The sequence below is a fragment of the Gambusia affinis genome, linkage group LG14 (assembly GCF_019740435.1).
Source record: "Gambusia affinis linkage group LG14, SWU_Gaff_1.0, whole genome shotgun sequence".
Classification (NCBI taxonomy): domain Eukaryota; kingdom Metazoa; phylum Chordata; class Actinopteri; order Cyprinodontiformes; family Poeciliidae; genus Gambusia; species Gambusia affinis.
Genome location: NC_057881.1, coordinates 17,517,630 through 17,544,389, shown reverse-complemented (window position 1 = coordinate 17,544,389; position 26,760 = coordinate 17,517,630). Strand labels below are relative to the sequence as shown.

The window sequence follows — 26,760 nt, the reverse complement described above, 5'->3', positions numbered from 1 at the left end:
ACCGCCGGCTCAGCAGCTTGCTATAAAACACAGGCAAATTAAAAGACCCAAATATGAATCAACTACACAACCTAATTCAGCAGGCCCAGCCAGAGGCGTAACTCCACTTTAGAAAAACCAAAGTCTATTGTTTGTAAAAGCCAAGACGGCAAAAAAAAATGCCTGAAAAGTGACATCAGGTAAAAGTGATCAGACAGGAAGACAGAGTCTACATGAGTTTACATGAGTAATTCCCCTTCATTAGAGACAGCAAAACCATAATTTTCAAAGAACACAGCTGAGGCAAGTGCATAACTTCCCAAAGAACAATAACAGAGTGAGTCATGAGCCCACAACACGACTCCTGCCACCAACGGCTCGCCACAGTCTGCTAACGCTGCGACTGCCACTTTAGACAACAGCAGCTCCATAAAATGTCGAAGACGCACTCGGCATCAGAAAAAAAGTGCGTAAAATAAAACAAAACCACATTTGTTTTTTCCCCTCTCATTTCATTGTAATGATGGAAATAAGGGCATCATTCTGAGATTAGTGCTGCCATTTCTCCTTGGCTGACATTAAGCTTTATGTGCACGCCTGCTGAAGAGTTTTGGAGTAAAAATGAATAACAGAAACCCACTGAGGAGACAAATGTCAGTGCCATCAACTCCAAATATAAGGTGTGTGATCTCATCTACTTTGGGAACACTATGTTTGAATATTGCCAAACAGTCATATTTAACAATTTAGAATACATGTTCTGATGAGATTTGTTTGTTGGGTATTAAAAAAATGTGTAATAAACACTTTAAATAAATGCTCCCAGTTGCGATTTTAACTGTTTGTTTTGGTCTTTGTTGTTCTCCTTTTGGTATTTATCAGAATGGTTCAAAAGTAAAACATCAGATTATCATTCATTCCTCAAAGACAATATTTTTTATGTCAAAATGTGACCATTTCTAGCCTCCAAAGTAAGTCTTATGATAATGATATACATTTAATAGAGGTCACAAAAATACTTCAAATATACAAAAAATACATGCTACAATAAAATTGAATACACAAAATATTTTTATTTTTCTGCAGCAGTTTGACTGACATTTGGCTTCACAGATTAAAGACAAACTGTAGAAACTAGAATAATTTTTTTTTTTTTTTTAAAGAAGAAAGTAACAGTCTATACATCAATGCTGCACAACATTATGAAATATAAATTATGTACAAATTCACACAGCACGATGAAACCATTCCTCACGGACAATTTACACAGTTGAATCGGACAAAATGGGATAGGCAGGGTGAAGATACAGTGGGCTTAAGAAAGTGCTAGACAGTGAAACAATGTTTAAAATATTGACATTATTAGTCACAAAATAATACTCTGATGGCTCAATGGGCAGATGTAGACAGCAAAGTAAAGAATTAAGTTCAGAGAGACTCTGTAGCAGTATCAAAAGGGCCCTGAAATGTTGCACTGCAACAAACACAGCACAAACAAGATTTCTCACAGCATAGTTGAAAATGAACTAAAACAACTCTAAATGTAGTGTATTCATAATTCAAAACACATATATAAATGTAGGTAGGTATTAAATTAAATTTCCTTTCATAATATGAAGAAATGTGATTGAACGTCAGTAAACTTTGAGCCTCATCTTTGGGCAACTTTGGTATAATGTGGGTAACAACAGAGTCATAACCTCTGCAGTTGGTTGTAATTTCCTCAACTGCATTTGTATTAGTAGCAGCATGGTTATTTTTCTTTTTCTGTCCACATCATTGCAGAATCGGGGTTAGGTCATACAGGTAGCAGATATTTAGCACAATTCTAACAAAAACATGCTGGAGCTTCAAAGCCGATTCATTTCCAGTCTTTAACCATCCAGGAAATGATACACAAGTTGCATAGTTGCATGTAAATCTGCAGCTACTGTACACTGCGTTTTAGTAAAGCTCAACCAGGATTTTTGTATTTTTTGGGTGGGCAGACATTTTTAAATAAGTCTTAGCATCTCTTCAGGTACAGGAGAGGGAGTTGACAACAAGCAGAGAGGTGTCAAGACAGCATTTTGGCCTCTTTTAAGTCTCTCCTGAGAATACTGGGATAAGGGACACTCGGGTGCATGATTCTGAGGTCTGAGTTACAGTCCATCATAGCTGTTGCTATCATAGTTATCATCATAGTTGTCAGCGATGGTCCACCTCCATTCACTGTGCTTCCTCCTCGCGCAGAAACTGGAAGACGGATGAAAAGTCCTTGTTGGCGTAGCCGCGAGAGCACATGACTCTGTAGATCTGGTGGGCAAGGGAACCCAGAGGGATGGGTGTCCTTGTGTTGGTGGCAGTGTTCTGGGCTAAGCCAAGATCCTGTACATTTGAAAAGTAAAACACAGTCAGAAATATTACTGATGATGGCCATAAATGAGATACAAGATTTACATAATTATAAGAAGTGCCACAATAAAACAATATCAGAATTGCCATTATTTAATTACTAGCCATCCAGAAAGTCACCTCTCACAATTTAGGATGGATCGTCACGAGTAAGACTTATAAAATCTTTGTATCATTCGCATAACAGACGGGTGTAGTAAAGTATTAATGTAAGAATTGACCCAAGGGAAGTTTGTAGTGTCAATTAAAGTGGCACCAGCAGGTGTCTTTGAGGGACTCCCAAAACTTTGGGTCCTAAAGAATAAAATTCTTCCATTTCAGCAGAAAAAGGACCTTGGAGATAAATATGAAGTAGACCACTGAAGGAAAACATAAAATATTAAGGGAGTTGTCTATGTAAAAAAAAGAAAAGAGATAAAATGTGGAGTAGTGATGTGGATTGGAGACCTATAGTGAGTAAAAGGCCTGCTGCCATGACAAGCCTGTTCTTTAGTTAAAGCTAAACTCAACAAATCCAGTTCAACAAAAATGTTAAACTTTTTCAAAGCTGCTCAAACTTTTAATTTCCAATTTTTTTCATTTTTAAAACAATAAATCAATTTTTTCTTAAAGGCTAAAAAAAAAGTGCAAAAAGACAGATGATACAGATCTAGAAATTATAATTTAACGCAGCTGTAACAAAGAATCAGGGAAACAAAATCTCCCAGAATAAAGACAGGAAATACCTTGGCCATCAGAGTAGTCCCATAACCACCTTGGTAGTTGTTGGCTGAGGGGACACCCTCCATTACTCCAGGGACGGGGTTGTATGTGTCACTGGACCAGCAGCGACCCGATGACATGTTAAGAATCTGTGCAAGCAACTTGGGGTCCAAACCCAATCTAAAACAGGATGAACCCAACAGCAGTCATTATCCTCTTTAGAGTTTACATTCATTGACTCATAAATTCATTTAAAAAGGAATAGTTCGGAAAAGATAATACATTTTTCATAATATATAAGTATGTTATCACATATTTCTTTTAAAGGTTTTACCAACTTGGCATGAGTTAAAATAGAAAAGCTAAAACAGAAAATTGGAGTAGTGATCATTTAGAGAAGACGAGCTTGAGCCAAAGGGATCATTTTCAAGGCTGCGAGAAGCAAAGCGAGTAAAAATTTGTCTTCTGGTGATTCCAGTGACCTCAGTTGAACCTTAAGCCAGGCACTGACCATTCCTCAGTGTTAATAGCTGAAGCCTTTGTAATGCTGGCTAATGCAGTATTGATGTCCACCAATGGAACTATCCTTCATCAACCTTTTTTTTTGTTGCCAAGAAAGAGGAGGAGAAGTGGTAAAGCAGCACAGGGGAATTGTAAACCTTGCCGTCATATCTCAAGGCAAACTGTTAGCTCCGCTGTCCAAAATGCTGCAACAGACATCTTGGATGCATGAGGGCAAATCTCTGGGTTGTGATAATGAGCGGCTAAAAGCTACCAAGAAAAAGAAAAGAGACCAAACCTAGGAAAAGAAAGCATAGAAAAATTAAGTGCCAACCATTACAGCAGTAAGGGTGTAACCGTAGCGCCCGTTTCGGGCATCCAGTGTGCCAGTGGAGTGCAGCTTTTGCAAATTACTGATTTAAAGGCCACTGTAAAGTTGGCCACATCAAGTCCTAGCTGTTTTAGTTTATTGTTACTTACAGGCCTGTAACTCCATTCTGCTCTCAATATGACGATTAAACCATCATAGGTCCTTAAAGCCAGCAGCCCTCCCTCCCTTTTTCCACCTGGCTTTCATTCTGCCATTACAACCACAGTTTTATTATCTGTCTAGTAACTAATTAAGAAAAGGGATTGGAGTTAGTCTCTCTGTCTCTCTATTCCCCCTTCATTGCTTATGTTTTCTCCCAGACACTCTAATTTTTATTTTTATTAACCACTACTTTTGGAAATGTGGCATCAGTGCCTGTGATGTAAAAAGCAATCTCACTCAGCCTTTTTACTACACGCCTTAACGGATGCCTCGCCGTTTCTGCTTGTCCTCTGCTCTTCCTTCCCCCCTCTCCATCCAAGTTGACACCTTCCCGTCTATGGACTCTTGGGGACATATGTTTGACGTCCAAGTCTCCCCCCTCTGTTCAGCTTTCCACTTATACACTCACACTCAAACACACACGCAATCAAACAGGCAGCCCCTCCCTGCGTTCTGGGTCAGCAGCTGAAAAGGTTACTGGCTGAGCTACAATAAAGCGGGTCCGAGCGCACGGATCGTTTGTTACGGCGACCAGAGAAGCTGACGGGGAGCTGTTGTCCTCTGTTAACGATAAATCAATGATGTTCCCCTCTTGTTCCCTTCACACACACACACACACACGCCCACACTCAGCTGTGGTTATTAGCTGACGCTGTGGTGTTGCTCTTCGCCTGTGGTAATTTGCGTGGAGAAGAGGACATGTCACGCTTTAACAAGATCGACATGGATAAACAGACACGAACGTGTTGCCTTGTAATGTTGCTGCAGATTAAAAAAGGAGATGGAGCTACAGATGGAAACAAGAGGGGAGGGTGTTTATGGGTTTCTGAGCTGGGAGCGCTGGCAGGTGGAGTTCATTTGCAGCAGTGATATTAAGTGTCTGTTTCATCATGATTAGCTTCTCGTCCTCGTTCGGTCCCACACGAGAGGAAGCCCAGCCCGTTCCCCATTTATTATTTCATTAAAGAGCTAACGAGCACCAACACACAGACAAATGTTTACTATCCCACTTATAGAGACAATAAGCGTGTTTATTGCTGATGTTTAATCTTTATCGCAACATATGCTCACCATCTCTCAGTAGCTCATTTTAGAAAAGATGTGAGATGTATTTGTACTCGTGTTCTCGCAAATAGAGATGTTTATGAGCTTTGGTTTCTTTGAGATACAAATGAGGCTTTTGCATCAAACACATTGTTGATGTATGTCTCTATGCTAAAATGACAGTCGTGCAATTAGATTAACATTTATAGCTTCTTAAAGTATCGTGAAAGAGTATTCACATCCTGTCAAGATCGAACTGTACAGGGTGCTTTGTTTATTTTAATGATATTTTACAAGATCGACCATCACAATGTAGGTAAAAATTGCAGTCTGTTGGGAAAATGAAACAAAATTAAAACGTGCTTTTGCTTTACTGCGAGTAAATCAAATATGAATGGAGTGATAAGCCAGATACAATAAAAATAGGAATAAAAGAAGAAATAAATGCAAAACAACATGGTTGCCATGTTGGTTTGGGAATGTGTGTGTTCATAATTGTCATGTGCTGCCACTCCTTGGACTATGTGCACATTATGCTCTGCAGAAGACAGCCAGAGCTTCCACTTGAGTTTAACAAATTAACTCTATGAAAAGAACAGTGTGCGTGTGTGAGTGTGTTTCATGTGCATTTTTTAGCATGAGTAAGTAAGAAGACACACACAAATGCCTATTAGGAAATGGCTGCTCTATCAGGCCTGAGTTCAGCATGATAAAATGTTACTGCCATTGTCCTGTAAATTAGCTGTGAGCGCTCTTTCTGGACTGAATTTGTTGTGTGCCTGAACACACATGCGCCTACGAGAGCTCCTTAACTGCATAAGAGGCAGGGCTGCAATGCAGCTTGGGAGATTTACATAGAGTGAGCTCTCTCTAAATGATGACAGACTTTGTCAAGCCCTCTAATAAAAGCCCCAGAGAAAGTGGAGTAAGACGAGAGAGAAACAGAAGAATAGATGGCCACACAATGGTGGTTGTATGCTTAAACTATCAAGACCGCATGCGAGTCACTCTTTCATGGAAATGAAGATAATTCATTTTGTGATGGGACGGAGCAGAAAGAAATCCTTTTTTTATTTACAGTAACACTAATGACATACACAGAGAACTTGTACTACTAGAAAATGTGTTTTGGATATAAATCAGAATCTGTGTGAGAGTGCATGTTTCCAAGACAGTGAGGCAATGTGTAAATCTGTGTTGTTCGCTTAACGCCTCCATATTTCAGAAGCCTCGAGAAGGGATTTATGTGAGGCTGCTCATGCCAATTTTCTTCCTCTGTCTCAGCGCAGATAAATCAGGCGTACTAACACAGCTGCACTGTGCAAAGAGCAATTTACACTCACACGTGCAAAACTGGATGCACACACACGCACACACTTTTACAATTAAAAACAAACACATAAAAGGGCAATAGTAAAAGGAAACGCAGTATATATATATCAATGGGTGATATGGTCTTAAATTGTAATGTTATTTCATGGTACTGCTATTTAATAATAAAAATGATAATTAAAGAGTATTTGTTTCTTCTTTTTTTAGTTAACTGTATGGGCATGAATGCATAGCACAACATTCGTAGCGCCACAAACACAAATGCTGCTCTTGGAAAAACATTCCCATTTGAAATAAGTGTCTTCAGGATGCCAGATGCGTGATTTAAATCACTAAGCTGCACACTAATTGCATTTAATCATATTTTCGAACTCGCGGATATTCATTGAAGCTCTCGTGAAACAAACAGTGGAGAAAATTGTAAAAATAAAATTTCAATAACACTGTCAGTTTGGCTTTTGTTGAACATCATTAATTGCAATTTATCGGGATGATGAATCGAAATTCTTATTGTGATAAACGTTTCAAAATAAATGATTTGAGATCCATCCATCCATCCTAAAGAGTCAAGTGGAAAAAGGGCTTTTATTTTGAAGACTTCATATCCCATCATCCTTCAGCACCTGGTCTAGGAGACACAATCAGGATGAGACATAAGTACTAATGGGATTTCTAGGTGCCGCTCAGTGGCGGGGGCGTTGCAGGATTCAAGCAAACGCTCCATCAGCAGATGTAAATCAGACTGCGGCTCCACCTCCTCATCCGTCTTGCTCTAACAGAGGCGGGCTGCTTGGACTTGGGGAGTGGTTGACCCCTTTCCACTTCCATAAACTACACTAACACACAGACACATTTCCAAACCTGTATCGAAGTAAATTGTATTTACACTAAATGTACATGAAATGTTTATAAGGGCAATTATTTTTGATTATTTGCTCATAATCCAGGATTTAGCTGAGGAAGGCCATCTGCATCTACCAATTGGTTTTTCTATGTACCAACTAGGCATGCTAACATAATGATCCCAGCTGTGGTATTTTTACTACAGATTATTATATTGCGAAACACTCATAACGACCAAAGCCAAGTCCTCACAAATGTGCCCATCTGCTTTCATCTGCACAAGCCTTTCTCTGCAAAGTGAGAGTCAGGTAACACTGAACGTAGCAGGTAAGAATTTGCTTCAAGTACCTGATGCCTAGGTTCATGGTCTCTGCAGTCCCAATCATCCCGATGGATAGCAGCATATTGTTGCAGAGCTTTGCTGCCTGCATGGTTGAGAAAGACAAAGAACTCCTGATGCATGCATAAGGATTGTACAACTTAAAAGCACAAAAACCCTGTTTATTGAAAACATAATGAGAAATGTGAGAATATTTTAAAGTAAATTGTACATGCAGACTAATAGTTAACTCAGCAGGAAACTATTTTTAAGTTCAAACACATTCACATGCGGATAATGAACTCCTCCTCTATCCACAAATATCCACATTGTCAACTTACAATACAAGTCATGTCTTCAACTCAGTTTATGAGCAGTTGTCTTTACCTGTCCTGTGCCAACTTGTCCACAGTAGATGACATTAGCTCCCATGCAGGTGAATAATTCCTGTGCAGCCTTGAATTCTTCCTCCAGTCCACCAACCATGAAGGTCAGTTTAGCCATGCTGGCAGCCCCAACACCTAATCAAAGACACACTTAGTTCGGTGGAGTTAAACAATTTCAAAATAATGCAAACAGTGGGCATGATGATTCAAGACAATCAAGCCACATCATGTAGGTTATTTCACACCGAGTTTATATACCAATCTAAATTCCTTACTTCCACTGGGACTGGGCTAAATGGGTATATTATGGATGAAGTGAAAAATTTTACATTTCTGAAAATTGTTTTCTATTTCAAATTTTCTGATTCTAAGTTAGTTTTCAAAAGATTAGCAGAGGTGTTCCAGCCTTAAAAACAATGCTTATTTTTGGTTAATTGTTTTTATATATTGTGAGACAAAAACAGCAGTAAACCTAAACTTTATCAGCTCAAGCACAGCAGCTAGGTATGTTTAAAATAAAAATAATAACTTACTGATGGAAGACATAAATTAACCAGATAACATTTTTTGCAAACTAACATTTTGGATGCAAATATATTAACTTATGTAGAATAAAATACAATAATATTTTTATAATATTATTGAGAACAGAAAATACTTAAATCTAAATTCACACTTTGACACCACATAGAGACTTGGTTTGAAAAACTCAATACGACTTTTGGATTTTTGTGAATTAAGATCTGGGCAGGAAGCAAATTTAAATCCTCATTTAAAGAAAATGGAATGGTAATGCTTTATTTAATGCCACCTTTGTACTTCTCTGGCTGCGCATGTGACACTCGTGATGAGACAGACGTGTTAAGTAGCGGCGCACCAGAGGGACTGAGCTATCTTTTAAAGGCGACTGTTGCCATCATCCATTGCACAGCCCTCGTGGGAACCCTCGCCTTTTGTCTCGTCACCCCTCCTCTCTCACACATCCACTCACACTATTCACGGCACGTACGCACAAACAGCTGGGCCTGAGGGCACCCCTCGTTCCTGGGTGTATCAGTGACAGGCGTGAGGGGTAATTAACTTTACACTTTATCATGTTCAATTAGGCGTCCCTCCCCATGCCTGATGGCTTAAGGAGCATGCCATGCTGTACGAGGCAATCCCACCCCACGCTTCCCTGAATGGGGTCCTTAACACAGGAAAAATATATATATATTTTCACAGGTTTACTGTTGAAACTGTAGACTATAAGTAACGCTGTGGTGGAACAGTTTATCCCAAAAATAGTATTAAAACAAACACATGCAAACAGAGACCTTTTTCTACTCAGACATGAGTAGAAAAACTAATCAAGGTTCCATGAAAACGCTTCACATGGATTATAAAGAACTCGCTCCCTAATTTTGTCTTTCTAAATTTTGGATGAAACTTTTTTTTACTCCTTTCATGTGGTTTAGAGGTGCACTCCTTGGATAACAGATGTTTTAATCAATATCTACACCCTGTGCACAACTCTTATGCTTATTAAACCTTATATTTGAGGATTGCTTGTATGTGCTCATTGTTAATCTGGAAATGTCAATAAAACTCAAATGATTAAGTAAAAGTGAAGATTTGATTTTCTCAGGAGAAAAGATATATATATATATATACACATATATACATATATATACACATATATATATATATATATATATATATATATATATATATATATACATATATATAACTATTAATATGCTGAAATATTATGCAACTACATAATATAAAGTATCTGTTCATTTGAGAGTCATTAACAATTCAAATCTTATCCCAAGAGGGATTGTGAGGGGCAGTGGTGCCCATCTCCTGGATCCCCTCTGCCCCTCCCCCAAAAAAAGAGTTGTACTTGGATGCATGTGATGGACCCTAGCCCTGCATAAAAATCATAAACTTTTAAAAGATAGATTTCTTACTGAAAAAAGTGGCTAAAAACCAGTAGAAGCTTTGAAAGTTGATTTTGAGCTCCTCTCCAGTCTGAAAAGGTCCAGCCAGCTAATCTTTAATAATACCAGCCCATATCAGAACCTCACCCCCGCCTTCCTGGTGTCTGACCCTCCCTCCTCACACAAATATGCAACACTTATTGTGCTTAAAACAATTAAGCATTTAAGATTTTACAGCTCCAAAATATGCCTAAAAGTGATAATATGGTCAAAATACTGACTTGGAAACATTTCTGACAAAAGATTGCATAGAAAGGAACTGCAGCATGTTTTCAAATTAGTATTTGAAGGTAGTTCTTAAAAAAACAGGCCAGTTGACTAGCAGAATACAGCAACGGGTGGGGAGAGGGAAGTGCTTAACTACTCTGTGCTTTATGTCACTTTGGCTGACATCTCATTAAACTTCAAAACACAAAGAAAACATATAATGGAAACCAGCAAAGTTTCCATCTCAAAACTTTGCTAAAACATCGGCATACCTTGATATTGTTATCCTGTCTATTCCTATCCATAGCCATAACCAATTTACATTTTATTTCTTTGATTAACGTTTCTAAAATCTGTTTAGTTTGTTTCACACAGAGCAAAAATGGTGTGGAGAGAAGATAGAGTCCAAATTTCTCTTTAGGGTGTCATGAAGCTCTAATGAAAGGCCTCAAAGTACCGAAAACCTAATAATGTGAGTGTTAATAATTAAAAAGGAATTACTCGAACAAAACAATGGACTATAGTGCAGACGAAACAAAAGATGGGATTTATTACACATATTTTGACTGCCATCAGCAAAAAACATACACCCCTCCCCCAATCCACCTCTTTAATTAGTTGTGGTGATGTCAAGTGTATGACGCCGCCACTGTTAGTATCTGCATATTTGTCAGTGATGAGCCGTCAGCAGGTCATTAGGGCCATATAATGAAACTCAAAGCCCATGCTGCAGCAGCTGCCCATAGGCCAAAGCTAACATGTGCTTAGCATAAGGTCATCACAGAACGCAATAATACAAACATACGGCCCACACAGATAATAGATTTTTTTTTCCCCTCATCCTTTACTGTTGTATGATAATGTGTATTACATTTGTAACCAGTCTACAAAGTCCAGTTGAACTTAATACTTGACCTTTAAGCTAACTTAATTGGGTTCATGAGGCCAAGTTTGAGGTCTGATGACACCACTAAATTGTTTCTTTACTCCAGTGATTCCCAAAGACTTTCTACTGGGCCCCCCTATGGATTACAATAAAATCCCCCCGAAAAAAAAGAAACAAAAAAATCAACTGGGCACACACATCGATCAACCAGACGTAAACCTATAAACATATTTTGTTTTCAAACTCCACTGAAGTTTGTTTCACACTTCAGGTCGCAACAAAGCAAACTACAAACCATCTTTACAGTGAAACACTTTTCTGTAACTGTTTTTCTTTTTACCGCTTCCCGTGCCGCCCCTGCAATGGCACGGCGCCACCCTCCCCCTAGGGGGCGCGCCCCACACTTTGGGAACCACTGCTTTATTCCACGAATTGGCCTGCATTTAGATCAATTCGCTATGATCAGCTTTCCTGTTGCTGCTGAACTATAGCTTTTCCCACACCATGATGCAGCCACTATCATGGCTGCATCATGGCTTCACAGGGGGAGGGTATGTGTAGGGTGATTTGTTCCCAAAGTGTCAGTTTTTTGTCACACATAGTGGCATAGAGCCAAAAATAGCTCAATTCAAGTCTTCCCGAACCAGATGGCCTTCTCTCACATGCTTCCTATGTCCCTAACAAACTTTAAAAGCAGATGTGTTGCTGTTCTTTTTATAAACAGTAGAACACTTTTTGAGAATGTTACTTCTACATATGTCATAAACCTCTCATTTCTTTCTTACATTTCACAATTGTACACTCCTGCCATATACTATCCCAAGAAAATACATTGATGTTTGCGATAGGAACGTGTTGAAATGAGTTGGAGTACTTTTCCAAGGCACTACATTTCTATTTTGTTTCCGAGTCATTATTCTGCGGGGTGAGCCTCACAAATGCAAATACATATACAAAAACACACACCCACACAGAGCTGTGTGACAACTGTGCAGGTTCATTAGTGCAGATCACTGTTTGCAGATGACTAAAGAGGAGATTATTGATAACACAGTCAACGCTCTGATCAATATATCGCACTAAGGAGAGTAAAGCAGAAGAGTAAGAGAGTAGGGAGGGAGAACAATCTTTCTCTTTCTACCTCCCAGCATCCCTCCCTCAAATTAACTAATCACCCATAATAAGCTCTTATGATCTGTAGTGGATTTCTATAAGGAGTGACAATGGGATGATGGAAGATCCTTGTAGGTGGAAGAATAAGACATCATTAGCATAGCAGTATGTGTGTGAATGTGTCGGCATTTTTAAGCATATGAGAGCTTGCTCATTGTGCACAGACTCAAACGCATTAGAGGCGTGAGATGTTCAGGTATTGTCTATGTGCTGTGTGTGCTTCCACTGTACATTCATGAGGGGTCCCGTTCTCGGGCCCGTCCTGTCAGAGACGGATTAAAGAGGAATCCTAATGAGGCTTCCTGAGTGCCGGGTCTGCTGGCTCATCCATCCCAGCAGGAGTGACAGTCCTGGATCGTTAGCACTGCACAATTGCACAACGCCCCCTAGGGGGAGGAGATGAGGACCGGTGGTGTGTGTGTGTGCATGTGCGGGCACGGGTGTGCGTGTGTGCGCCCATGTATAGGAGAGAGAGTGTTTGAGTAGAGGAAATGTGGAGAAACTGGAAAGAATAACATATTAAGAAATAGTAAGAAAGCAAGTTGTGTGAATGATGATAGCTGAAATACATTTCCAAATGGTATATAAAAATGACTTTTTCCCCCAAATTTAATTTACATTAAATCAAATTATTTTAGGTCAATTAGGATTAACACAATCATTTCATGCCACAATAAAATATAAGAAGATCTTTTTAAAAAAAATTTAAATAATATCCATACATACACACATTTGTGCAAGTATTTTAGGCAACAGATGAAACAAACTTCTCCTTTGTGTGATACTATGGAAACTCATTCTAAAATAAATTAAAAACTTGTCCCTGATATCAGAAAGAAAACTAAATGATAATTTGTTTGGTCATAATGAGTGCCTTTATTTGGAGAATAAGAAGGATGACTGCAAGCCTGACAACACAATGCCAACTATGAAGTATCGAGGTTGCAGCGTCATGTTGTGCGGGTGTTTTGCTGTAGCAGGACTTGTGCATTTCAAAGGAACATTATGCTGAAATGATTAAGTAACATATTGAAAATAAAAATCCTAGACACAAGCGGGTCTTTAAAAAATGGCTAATGACCTGAAGCATACCAACAAATTAGTTGCCAGTGGCTTAATGACAAAGCAGTAAACATTTTAAAACGAACATCATACACAAGAGTTAAGAAGGTGTGTATGAGTGACGTGGCTTAAAAATCTGACTCGGTACACCGGTACCGTCAGGAAGAATGGGCCAAAATTCCCACAAATTATTGTTGGAAGCTTGCAGAAGGATATCAAAGTCTTCCTCAAATAATTTAGTTCAAAAGAAATGCTACAAAATGTAAACCTCTGATTTCAAAAAAATTATTTGTATAAATCTCTTACTAAGGAATTTCGAGAAAAATAAAATAAAATCCATATTCCCAAGTGACCTAAAACAGAAAAGGTTTAGTCTGAGTTAATATCAATGAAAACAAACAGTATATTTCATACAATATATATATATAGACATCTGGCTAGCAAAATATTATTATGCTACAATTAAGAAAGTTCAAAAAGAGACATATAAAATAAAATCTTGGGGGAGAAAAATCTCTTGGGAAAGCAACCTCTTTTTATTTGGTCACTTTTTCCACTTAACCCTGTTGCAGTGGGAAATGTTTAGTTGACTATTTAATGGGGTTTGATCACTGAACAAAAAAAGCCATCTAACTCCAATATTTTCAAGCCACAAAAAAAAAAAGATTGCTGCTCTACCAATAAAGACCCACTGTAAAATTCCCTTTAGGAGAATTAAGTGGAAAAAATGGAAGTGGCAATAAAATGTTCTTATGTGTCAAGGATTGTGTGTGGCCCATACAAGATAGCGTGAAGCTCTGAAGTCCCTCATTAAGGGAAATCAAGTTAACACTCCTAAAGTTAAACTCTAATAGGGCAGATGTTTAACAGCAGACTTCAATGACAGCATTATGAGACTCAAACTGGTTGTGTGAAAGCAACAGAACATCACAGAAACAACTCTGGTTTGGTCTGATTGTAATGAATGCCAGGTTCATTAGCACTTCTTTGATTATTCGCAAAGGAATCAACCAAAGCAATTCATGCCAGCTGCATGACCTTTTAAAATTCTGCTCTCTCTGAAGTGGTGCATGTACAAAGAAAGTATATGTGTGTGCATGTGCAACATGAACAGGTGCATTTTCCACAGTTGGTAGCCAATAAGACGTCATCTGGAGCTTCTGAGGCTGTCTCTCAGAGTTATAAGGAGCATGTAAAACCAGTAGCCACTTTTTATTGGTGGTAGGTTTAAATTAAAGTACATTTGTTAGATACAAGGCGGCACAAACTACACTACACTGAGAAGGATGCCACATGATATAGCATCCTGTTGGAGCACCTGTTAAAAACCATGATAAAATCTTTAAAATTAATTAATCTATTATTGCAGTTGCATCTCACACTGAAAATTTGAGAAAAACTAAAACTTTTTAACTTGGAAACATTTATTCAAGTTAAAAAAAAATCGTGGTGTATCAGTTTTTACAAAATTCCCTGAGCAACAACTATAGGAACCCTAAATGTTTCCCAAAAAGCAAATCGAGCAGAGCTGTTATAGAGAAACTGATCAACTTTTATGAGTTGATCAGGACTTCCTGTTTATCAAAGGTATGAGTACAATGTGACCCAGAGGTACATTTTCTTTAAAAAGGGAGAAACAAGAGAATATATCATTCAAGTAAGAGACATTTGTCTTGATGTTTTGATTCCAAAAAAAAAACAAAAAAACACAAAAAAAAAAAACCCGCTGTTCTCCTAAACTTGCACAAGTCTGTAATTAAAACAATGGTTAAAAAAATGTTTAAATGGAACAGTGGTAAACAAGACGGGATGTGAACCCACGTTTGTGAAGTGACCATACATTGTAATGGTCCATGGAAGTAAAAAAACAAAACAAAAAAAAAAAAACAAAAAAAACAAACAAACAAAAAAAAAAAACAGAATCTTTCTAAATCCTATTGTTGGTGACTCAAAAATGCAAAATACTCATTATTTCTTCAAGTCTCCATAACAACCATAATATCTGCCTACCAGTTGCTTAGATAGTATTCCAGGAAAAATTATTTTCCTAATATTACAAATTTGCGTAGTTAATACAGTACTAACTGAACTTTAATTACAACTCAGTGCTTTTGTCAGATAGCCTAAAGACAGAGTCATTCATCATGAGCTAAAGAATAGTACAATATGGTGGAGGATTTGTAAACTGATGAGCCCAATTCTTTTCCTAAAATTGGGGACTTTATAAGAGTTTATGACATCACCAACTCAACCAAAACCAAAACACAATAGAAACATGTGAACTGAAGAAAATAGTGAATTATTTTCAGAAACACAGTTCTTGGTTGAAAGAAAATCATTTCATTGGACCTGGAATATAAATAATTTTGGCTTTAACCATATTAAAATATATAGTCCAGTTTATACTCTGTTGTTTCCTGCTACATTTGCTTAACCACATGCATATGCAAGAATGCCTGCATGCTGAAACAGTTTCATATTTACACATAAAGGGGCCTTGGCATTTTTCTATGATGTACTCTATGTTGGAGCGAATGGAGCTTGAATGCTTGTTTGAGCTGGTAGGATGGTAGGATGTTTGTCGACCAACACTGCAGCCTCATGTGGTCCGCCATTATAATTACACCGAAGCACAGAATTTTTTTCTCAAACAATTTAAAATCCCAAATAGGCCCTGTAAAACACACAGCGGATATCGAATAAATATGTGGATCGAGGTTGCGCTGTAACCAAAAATTACTTGTGCACACACAAGCATCCCTGCAAAAAAAAAAGGAAAAAAAAAAATCAGCACTTTCAACTGTTTTTCTGCCAGCTTTACTAATGCTTCTCTGTTGTGTTAAAAACAAGCTCTTTATCGACTGCACTTAACGAGCACTGAGCCATGAGAACCGACTTCAGCACACAAATACTCCATGAGAACCTTTCAGCGACTGGCCCACAGAGGAAAGTTTGGGTTTGGGGCCAGGGAGGAGGAGAGGGAAACTAGGAAAGGAGGAAAAGGTTTAGGAGAAATTAGAGCTTTTTGGATTAAAGCTCTTGCTACAACCATGTTTGCAGGCCCCATGTATTGACTACTGGGTCGGCTCTCATGATCATCATTATTATTATTATCATCTTCAGTAACTGCTCTACTCCATAGGGGAACGGTTGGTCAATGCCAAGTGACAGGTACTGGAGAGAGAGGGAGAAAGCTGCAATCAATCCTTTCCTTGGCCCAATGAGACTCATCTAGGATAAAGCGAGTTAATAATGATCCCAATTAGGCTGTTAGCAGGAAAGGACACACATAAACACATATACACTCTTACTTTTACACACGGACATCATGATTGGTCCTCTTTTTTTGATGAGTGACATAAAGTCTGAGGTTAATGCTATACTTGACAGTCAGTAACTGTTTAACTCATATGCCAGCTGACTTCTGGTTTATACACACACATACACACACAGCGGGTGACAGAGGGGCAAAGTTATAGGGCCCCCCAGCTGCTGTGGGTCTAACTCCATCTGGAGCATAGGCAAGAACCCCCACATTACTGCCCAGTTATCATTCCCATCCCTGGTCACTTTACCGCCCTACACCCTCCTCTCTTCCACAATCCATTCAATCCAACCTCTCTGTCAGAACCTGTCAGTAGCGGGCTTGTTATGCTAATCTCGTCTTTGAACAACTGACGCACACACAAACTGGTTGGCCAGGACAGACCGCAACTTTACCACCCCTTGCCTGTCTAAAATGATTGCTTAAGGCTAAGTATAATCCAAATAAACAGTAGGCATGCATCCAGGTTCAGCTTTGTAAACAACTAGATTATCATCATAGATTAGGAAGGTTCAAGGGCAGTTATGATTGTGGTAAGTATCAAAAAGATTCATACTATGATAAAGAGAAAGTGAAGTTCTTATAATGTAAAAGAATATGTTGGATTCTGGCTGGTATCACTGTAAAAGTCATAACTTTGAGTCAGAGTTGAAGTAGATTTAATTCCATTTGTTGTTTTGTCTAGGTGAATAAAACAATTAAATGATGGGGTGAGGCAAGTGTATTTAAAAAAAAAAAAAACACTCTTGAAATCAAGTGTTAAGGTTCCATCACACTTCCTGGAAAAATTCCACATTTGAGAATTTACTCAGGAAACGTAAGGAACAAGATGTCCTTAAAACAGTCATGATATTATACAATAAAAGTAATTCTTAGTTACTTATGTTTTTCTTATGAGCATAGAGTATTAAAAGAGTGTAAAAGCTAATTATTGCTTTCGAAAATGGTGAGACAAATGACTGCTAATTTAATTTAGTTATGAGATCAAGGAAAAAGTTACTTCATTTAGTCTGATACACATTAATGATTTATATTTACTGGAATTGATCAAATTGATATCGTCTACATAAACATTTTTATTCCGTGACTGGCATCTATTCAGTTGACTCTTCAAGTCTGTGGGATTGGAGACAGGAACAGTCTAAGGAGAATATTGGAGGCTTTGACTGACAAACCAACTGGTGCCAGTTTCAGCCAGTACAAGCTCTTACAGGCCTGAGGATGACGTTCAGACTGTCAGCAAATGACATATTGGAAAACCTGGGTTGTCTTGATGTGGTACGGATATGATTAGAGTGGTGTTTGGACTCAACCTAAAGAGGGAGTATGCTAAAGATTGGGAGACCTCACAAACAACCTTTTTGCTTTCATTTGATATCTTACTTTCCTAGTGCTGGGAAAAAACGCAATGAAAAGGGTTTTTAAGGCTTTTTTAAAGTCTTCGAGCGTTAGCGGTGCGGCAGCCCACCATGGGCACAGACACAAACACAGGCATTTTGGGTAATTACCGCTAACGACCCTGCCACTTGTTAGACAGAGCGTTTTTTTTTTTTTTTCTTGCCAATGCTGTGCCAACACCCTGAGCTTGTGACATCAGAGCTCGTTTTGTTGTGGGAAGCTTTGCATGCGGACATTTTTAATGAGACCAGACAGTAGCAGACGTGTGTCCGCACAAACTTTAGCAAGCCAAAAACAGAGTTAATCTGAAAGTCCCAATCTGAGAGTGAATGGTACTGTTGCAGTGTGATGCTTCTATGAAGATAGCCTCACTGGAAGGATGGAAACTGTTTAATTCGTGTAAAAAATATTAAGCTTTGTGTAGATATCTATTCAGCACGCAATACTGAATTATGGAGAAACTGTCTCAGGACTGAAATCTTTATGTCCAACCATAAATGCCCAATTGGAAATAAGCCTAGACTCTGACTGGACCGCTCTAACATATGGATACGCTTTGATTTCAAATACTCCATATCAGCTGTAGATATGCATAGGGTAGCTCGCCTCCAGAAAGGTGCAATCTCAAGTGTTTTGCAGGTTTTCTTTGGAATGCGCTCCATCCATCTTTCCAATATACTATAACCAGCATGCTTCACCAAATAGACAGGGTTATTCACTTTTTTCCACATCTTTACATGTCCTACATGGCTTGTGGTAAACCTGCAAACAGGACATTTTTCTGCACCTTTTCCATAGAGGCCAGATTTGTGGAGTGCAGGACAGTATGTCATTGACAAATTCTCTCTCCTCCTCCTTTAGATCTGTACAGCTCCTCCAGAGTCACAGGTCTTTTGTCTGCTTCTCTGAATAATTCTCTCTATAGCCGTTCTGTATAGGTGAGTTTGCAAGGTTTCCAATTGTACAATGCGCTTTCAGCGTTTTAAATTATGGACTGCACAGTGGTGTGTGAGATGTTTAAAGCTTGTGATATTGTTTTATAACATATTCCATTGTTTTCATGACGCTGAACTGATTAAACTAAAAGCATTTGAGCGGAACTACACACTACACCTTGGATTAACATACTTTCTTTTATTTTACTCTGCAGTTACGTGCTGCGTTGTGTTGGTCTACTAAATAAAATGAAGCTTGTGTTTGCAACAGGACAAGAAGTGAAAAGGTACATGTGGGTATGAATACTTTGGCAAGGCATTGTAGATAAATAGATGGCTGTGCATGAGTCTGGGCCATGAGGATGCAGCTGGCTGTTGTGTATCTGAAGCCAAGTCGCTGGTCACTGTGGACAAATGGAAAACCAGCATCATGAGAAAAAGAAGAAAGTGAGTTTCTTTGATTACCCTCGTTTTAAAAAAAGGGGTTATGACTCTGCAATTTAGATCCCACAGTTGAGAGCCAAACCCCTAGTGACGCACAAAACCTACAAAACAGACTTCAGCATAAAATATGCCACCTCACAGAAGACAAAGAGGAATTTATTTCATATCAAAATAAATTCTATAATAAAAATAAAAAACACAGAAACCACAAGACTACAGGGTGTGACTTAGACAATTGAAGAGCATAGAAACATAATCCCGTTTCATTTTTTCTCTCTTGGAGGACTAAACCAGCTGTGATTGAACAACACACCCCGGACAGAGGATCCAATCAAACTTTAACTAATAACAGTATGTTGAATAAAAAACGATGAATAAAAAAAAAAAAAAAAATCCAAAAACTAACAGTATTTTAGCTAACAAATTGTTGATCTTCCATTTTTTTTCTTTTAGTTTCCAAACTAAATGCCTACACATGACTTGAAGCGGTATTCATACCCGTTTTGATGTTTCCTCTTTCACGGAGAATAAAGGTCAGCTACTTACACCCAAGTGATTTGACTCCATTGGATTTCATTTAGATATGTTAGATAAAAAGGCTGAATAAAAATGTAATTTGGACTTTACAGACTTTTATTCACAAAGAAAAAAAGCATGCTTTTCTTTTATCTCCACAAACAATGTTTTAGGTCCATCACCTAAGGTGTCAATAAAATATTTTGAGTTTTGTGATTGCCACATGTGAAAATGGAAAATAGTTATAGAGATAGGAATACTTTAGCACAGTGCTGTAAGTAGACAGGAGTCAAACTGATCTGATGGTGCCCTGTTTGGGTAGGGTGCCATCTCCTGGTTGTAGTAAAGCATGTAACAACATATTCCATCCAGAAATAAGAAGCACAATAAAAAAAGGAGGGGTCAGGTATGGAGAGGGATTCATCTCTGGGAAATTTTCCACAATGTTCATCCACAGAAAGGTACTTTAATAACAGGTCTGAGTCATCTTATTGATGTCACACCATCATATCTCTTTAGAGAGGGCTGAATGAATAAATTCTTTTCGGTAGTAAAATATCCACGGAGTAAATCTGTATACACCTCTGGTATTTCTGCTTTCAACAAGACGTATATGGGGAAAAATAAGAAATAAAATCAAATATCCCAAAAGCAAAAATTACCTCTGAATACTTTCTTGAGTATTTTAAGCACTACAACACTGCTACAGGCTAAACATGAGCGTGCTAACTAAGAGTGTCTGCAGTGCTGGCTGCAGAAACCAGAGAAGGCAGGTAAATCATTGGTCATCTCAGGCTAGTAAAAGAGGTTTAGTTAGGAGACTTGGGAGGAGGAACCTTCACAGAGAGCTGCACACACAGACTGTGGACTGGCTGTAGTATGTAAACAGTGCATGTGTAATGGGGAGAGTAACGGCCTTAAGGCTCTGATCTCTCTAACTGCAGTCGGTGTGTTCTCCAGACGCCAGCTGGTAAACAGACCAAAAAGGGGCAAGGTTTGTGTTTATGGGAATAGAGACATGTACTGTGCATGAGTTAAAAAGTGAGGGATAGACAATAAGAATAAATCATCAGTGCTACTAGTTTTGAAAGAGTTCCAGGGAACAGAAACCTGTGTGTGAAAAAGAGAAAGAGAATAGGAGAAGAGGGTGGATGGACAGCTTAACTGCGATGTATCTCCTTCATGTCTTATCTCCCTCCTCTCGTCTCCTGCTCTCCATGTGAGAGCAGTTTCTCTCTACTTTATGACTCTTTATCTGACATGAAAGGCACTAACATGGGATAGCCGCCATTACGGCTCCATCAACATGAAAAAGGCCTGACACAGGATTCTCCACAGCGGCTGTGCCCATTAAGGACGACTGGCGATTCTGTGCTCTGTCAAGGAGCCATCACGAGTAGACAGCGCCAACATAATGAGGACTTAAAACCTTAACCTTGCCTTTAAGACCCCTGGTCAAAAGGAGCAATAAAATCCTCATGAGGGCACATTGGCTGGGCTGCTTCGTAATTACAACCCATGTCCAAGCACTAAGCCAGAAGGTAATATAGTTTAGATATACAAAAAGAGTATAAGGGAGTTCAGAGCCAAGGCAGAGGGGTCATATACTTAACTTTTCACAAAACCTGCTACTTACCAAAATAGCTGTCAATTTTCGTACATATCACACTGTCACAAAACGCTGCCTTTATGTTTTTGAAGTTCAATGTCTGACCATCCTGATGAAACTCAAACAATTCAAAAAATATATGAGCTTTTAAAAAAGATCCCAATATCGCTTAATGCTGACAATGATATTTAATTCAACACTACAAAAGTTATGCTGCTTTCTAAAATAAGTGAAGTCAAAATTTCAACCCAGAGACATTAATGCAATACATTTATCGGATAAGATGTTTTCATTACGTTTTAGAGCCTGAGTACATATAAATATTGAGGAATGAAACACAATTAGCCTTTTCATGGCCCCTAGATTATTCAACAAACATAATCTTTGCTTGAACAACCTAAAATTGAAAGATGAGAGTCAAACCACATAGTCAGTACAACGCATAACTTGAGCAGTGAATCAGCAGCCACACAAGTAAAGCGACCATGGATGTTGATTTTGGAGGTACATGAAGTTCCTCAATTAAGAAAAGGTATTGATTTCCATTTGTTTGGAATTTTTGTCTGACTCATATGGGTCCAAAACTTCTGCCGACACGTCCCAATCACATTTTTAATGTTCATCAATAAATGCTCTGTTCAAAAGGTTCCATCAGCATGTTTATTAGCAATTAGACATAGTCTTTTCTTCTGTGTCTGAGCTATGTGGATGATAGACTGGGTTAGAACATTTTAAATTCCTTTCCAATCCAAGAGTGTGAATTATAGGATTTGCTAAATAGCATACTTTTTACCATTACCAAGAAAAAAAAATAACTGTGTGAAAAAATTATATATTGTCATGATAACAATAACTAAGACAATATGTTTGCAAACATAAAAAAAACTGACCACTGAGATTGTTACTTTACCGGTTTGAGTATTTTTTTTCTTTTACATGAGGGGATCAATGCATAAATAAAAAGTAAAAAAAATAATGAGTGTAATTGGTGAATCTTGTTTATGGGTACAATTACCATGCTTAATGTAACTGATGTACTGGTGAATCATTATTCCTATAAATATAATCACACATTTTTAAGGCCATTTAGCCCATCCCAACTGTGGCTGAAGTTTGAAAAGATTTTTAGGGAAAGCTACCAGCAAACAGGTTTGACCGCTTCATTACTGTTGTGCCGTTAAACCTTCACGAGTCAAACAATTACTGCTTATGTATAAAAAAGCCAAACAGTCATGTGATTTCATTCGCTTTTAATATATTTCACACCATAACTTTATGGGTCTCAAAAAAAAACACAAGGTATTATGATGGACGTATTATGTTTTTTGGAGGAAAGGGGAGCTGATGCCTGTCCTCATCAGAGCCACAATGCTGGTCATACCCAGAGAAAAGAAATTATCTTGGCAAACTTTTTGTTTCTTCTTGAATTAGAAATTTGTCACAAGGAGTCATGTACCACTGCTGTGGATAACAGGCAGACTGTGTTCACCACAACGTTTAAATCCCTGGGTGGGGTAGTGGTCTAGGTCTCCAATTGCGTGCACTCAGACAACAGTTTGAATGAATCATCGCCGTATGAACTCACTTTCAAGCTAAATATTTTTGCCCTACCATTTTATATGTGGGCAGTTGTGCTGTGCATTTATGCCCACATTTGTTGTGGTGCACAATATCACTCATTTGCAAGCCAAACAGGAAGTAGACAAAATGACAATCAAACGGTTGTTAAAATCATCACCATCATTGAAGCCATTTAAAGAATAGTATGTACAGAAAACATTTAGTGTTGAACATAAAGGATTCTTTTTTCAAGATTTAAATTTGACAAAGAAGAAAAAAATAAGAATTTTTGTTTTTAGATGTGGCTCACTGGTTCAGATATCCCTCCCAAAGTAGCTGTAACTTCACCAAAAAACAAGAGACCGACTACAAATACCACACTTATCAATTTTTTGAAAAAAATAACTATCCCTCTCCTTTCGACATTAGAATTATATGTCAAAATACGTTGAAATTTGATGATGTAATGTAACTTTTACAGATCACAAAAATGTGTTTAATTAGGCGCTATAAACAAACGCTTACCTCCTGACACTGGAGCATCCATGAAGACGGCGCCCATCTTCTCTGCCGCTACAGCCATTTCTTTAGCAACAGCCGGATCAATTGTTGAGGAGTCGACCAGCAGCGTTCCCTTCTTCACCTTCCTGAGCAAAGTTAGTCAGATCACATGTGCATTACAGGCACAGCTTTTTTATTATAATTGTCATAATCAAGCAAGAACCTGCCTACTTCAAGATGCCGTTAGAGCCTGTGTAGACTTCTATGACATTTGGACTAGATGGCAGCATTGTGATGATGCGGTCTGCTTTCTCTGCCACGTATGCAGGAGAGTCCACCACCTAAATGTCAGATTCATTGTCATCACGAGGGCAAAAATGAATGCGGTTTGAAGTAAATGAGTTGTACTGGCTTTCGAAGAATATGTTGCTGCATGGACATTTAATAGTTACTTACAACATCTTACCTGGGCACCCAAGTCCTGCAGCTCTTTGCAACATTCTGGGAAGACATCAGTGGCGATGACAGGATAACCATTTTTTATTAAGTTCTTGGCCATGGGACTTCCCATATTTCCCAGACCAATAAAACCCACTGGTGTCTTTGAGGCCATGGATCTTGTTGATCCTAGTAAAAAAGAAAAATGAACAATGAAGTTAAGTGTAATGATGACTAACGTTGATCTCCAATGTCCAGAGGGATTTCTCTGATTAGCAAATAATTACAGAATAAATACCACACAAAAGCTGAGGGTTTCCCCTCCCAGCTATATATTTAACAAGAAATTTGTTAATTTTGCAGCAAGTCTTTGTCCTTTCATTTTCATCAGACCTTTAGTAGTTCTGCCCAGATTAGCTCACAATATCCAACAGTGAGACAAAATCCAACAGACAAATCTGGAAACAGGAGGTGAATCAGCCAGACAACAAAAAGGATTAGACCTGGACAAAGATACCCAAATAATGAGCTTAAAGTAAATTCAGCCAGCTTTACAACATGCTGAGTAAATACCGTCACGCTATAGTTCCAAAGCATTTCCAAACTAATGTATGCCCATCAAAATTTGCCAAGAGATTTTGTTGTCAAGTTTTACTTGATGTTTTAAACTTTGAGTGTTGCTTCAGTAACAGACTAACTCTATGGAAATTTACTAAGGTCATGTAAACAAAAATAGCTTAATAAAGTCTTCAATCTAGGCAGTTTGTTGTTTAAGCACATTGTGGACACCAAAAATAACTCAAAATATGTATCTCATCACACTTAAATTTCTCTTGATTTTTTTTTTTTTGTCTTGTCTGATTGATGCAGTGCTGCAAGACACTGAGCTGCATGTGACAATGTCTTTAAGTTGTCATAGTAACATTTCGCGATTTACTTGATAGACATTCATTATCTTTAAATCCCCCCAAGAGGTATTCAAAATAATGTTGTGAGTCAGACAGTTGTAATCTTGCAACTAGGCAAGGGCCAGTTACCAGGATTAAGGTCTATGAAGTCCTCCAAACTTAGTTTCAAAACAGCTAATATATGATCATAACATTACATTGGCTTAAAATCTTTTCCTTGAGATTCAGAAAAAAAAATTAGGTCTAATAATCAAAACCATGTCAAGCTATATAAAGCTTAGTAAAAGCAGTGGTTTCCAAAACCTCTTGCTGCCGACCAGAAGGTTGACCATACTTCTCCTTTCCGGCCAGAAAAACAAATTTGTGTGTCTCAAAATATTTCCGGTTGTGAAAAACACATAAGTCATAGTGTGAAAAGTCCCACATTTTTCTTGTTTTGACACTACCATTTTTAAACTGCAGTTGGCAAGTGATGAGCAGCGTGACTGCAGCACCCTGCTGCAGACTCTACCCAAACACAGACAAACCAACGGACCAGCTAATATTAGCTCGTTCCCCTCACAATTTCATTCTATTAACAGAAGAACAACCAAACAGAAACAATTTATTATGCAGTAAGCATTTGAAACATGGTACTTAATTTAGTCACTGTTTATTCTATATTTTAGCTTAAGCATATATATGAAAATCAAATAATCAAATACTTTACTCAAGAATATTTTTATTTACACTTTGTTTATTCACTTTGAGGCGTACGGAGCCTCGTGCTGGAAGCCCATTGAAAGGCTGTTTACATCGTTTTAAACTGTGTGATTGTGAGCATGAGTGGGAATAAAAATACCAATAGGCATTTCGTTCCATATAACACAGTAGGAGTGTAGCTGGTAAACCTTTTATGGATGCAAAAGCAAGAACCCCCCACTTGATGACATTGTGTTTCTGTGTTTGATATGACGTAAAGCACTTTGAAATGCCTTGCTGCTGAAAGGTACCATACAAATAAAATTTGATTTGATTTGATTCATATAGCAAATGCTGCAACATTTTTATTTTAGGAAATACCCCGCAATAAATTATTCCAGCTGTAATTTCAGATTTGGTTTAAAATAAACATTCATTACTCTTAAAAAGCCAACTTATGCAGCCTATTGGAACATTAGTACAATACTGAAATATTAAACCCCAACAGTTTTTATCTATGGGATTAGTGATGAGTACTCGATGCTATAGTTAGAGTTAGGATTTCAAGGACTCAAACGCTCAGCAAAGATTTTTGCACACAGCCAGTAAAACTTAAGCATTTGTGACATTTAAAACCTATTAAAGCTCAGCCTTAGAGAGTTTTAAAACAACTTGCTATTTGCAGGTATGGACCCCGTATCTCTGTGCGCACACCTGGTATTCAAATACATAATGGACTCAGGGACATTGTGTCCGAGCTGCAACATTAACAAGGACTCCAACTTTACATACTTTTTTCTAAGGGCTAAAGCTAGCTAACAAATTGAAGTAAGGGAGATTCCATTTGTATTTATGACTGAAGAATATTCCCATGAAGGGGAAATTACGTCACAACGCAAACGAATACGTTACCGAAGACATGCTTGTTCCACCTGAAGCATATACTCCGGGACCCTCTAAACAACGCAGCCATGCTTCTCTCCCCCTCGACCTCGGTATTTGGTGACAGCTGTCAAGCCTGGAAAGCCACACTAAACGGTTATGATTCAGTGTCTTTTGGACCAATAGCAGCGCCGGATCAGTTAGTCGGACCAATGGGA

At 38.2% G+C, this 26,760-nt stretch overlaps 1 protein-coding gene across 1 annotated transcript; it reads right to left on the bottom strand.

The window, feature by feature from the left end:
* Positions 1-1,034: 1,034 nt before the first annotated feature.
* On the bottom strand, positions 1,035-26,744 carry hibadha (3-hydroxyisobutyrate dehydrogenase a). Its single transcript, XM_044138758.1, has 8 exons — positions 26,573-26,744; positions 24,100-24,260; positions 23,865-23,974; positions 23,658-23,779; positions 8,034-8,167; positions 7,676-7,752; positions 3,099-3,255; positions 1,035-2,346 (listed from the first exon to the last, which is right to left on the bottom strand). Exons 1-8 carry the CDS (start codon positions 26,631-26,633, stop codon positions 2,188-2,190), a joined length of 981 nt encoding a protein of 326 aa, XP_043994693.1. The 5' UTR covers positions 26,634-26,744; the 3' UTR covers positions 1,035-2,187.
* Between the last annotated feature and the right edge of the window lie 16 nt (positions 26,745-26,760).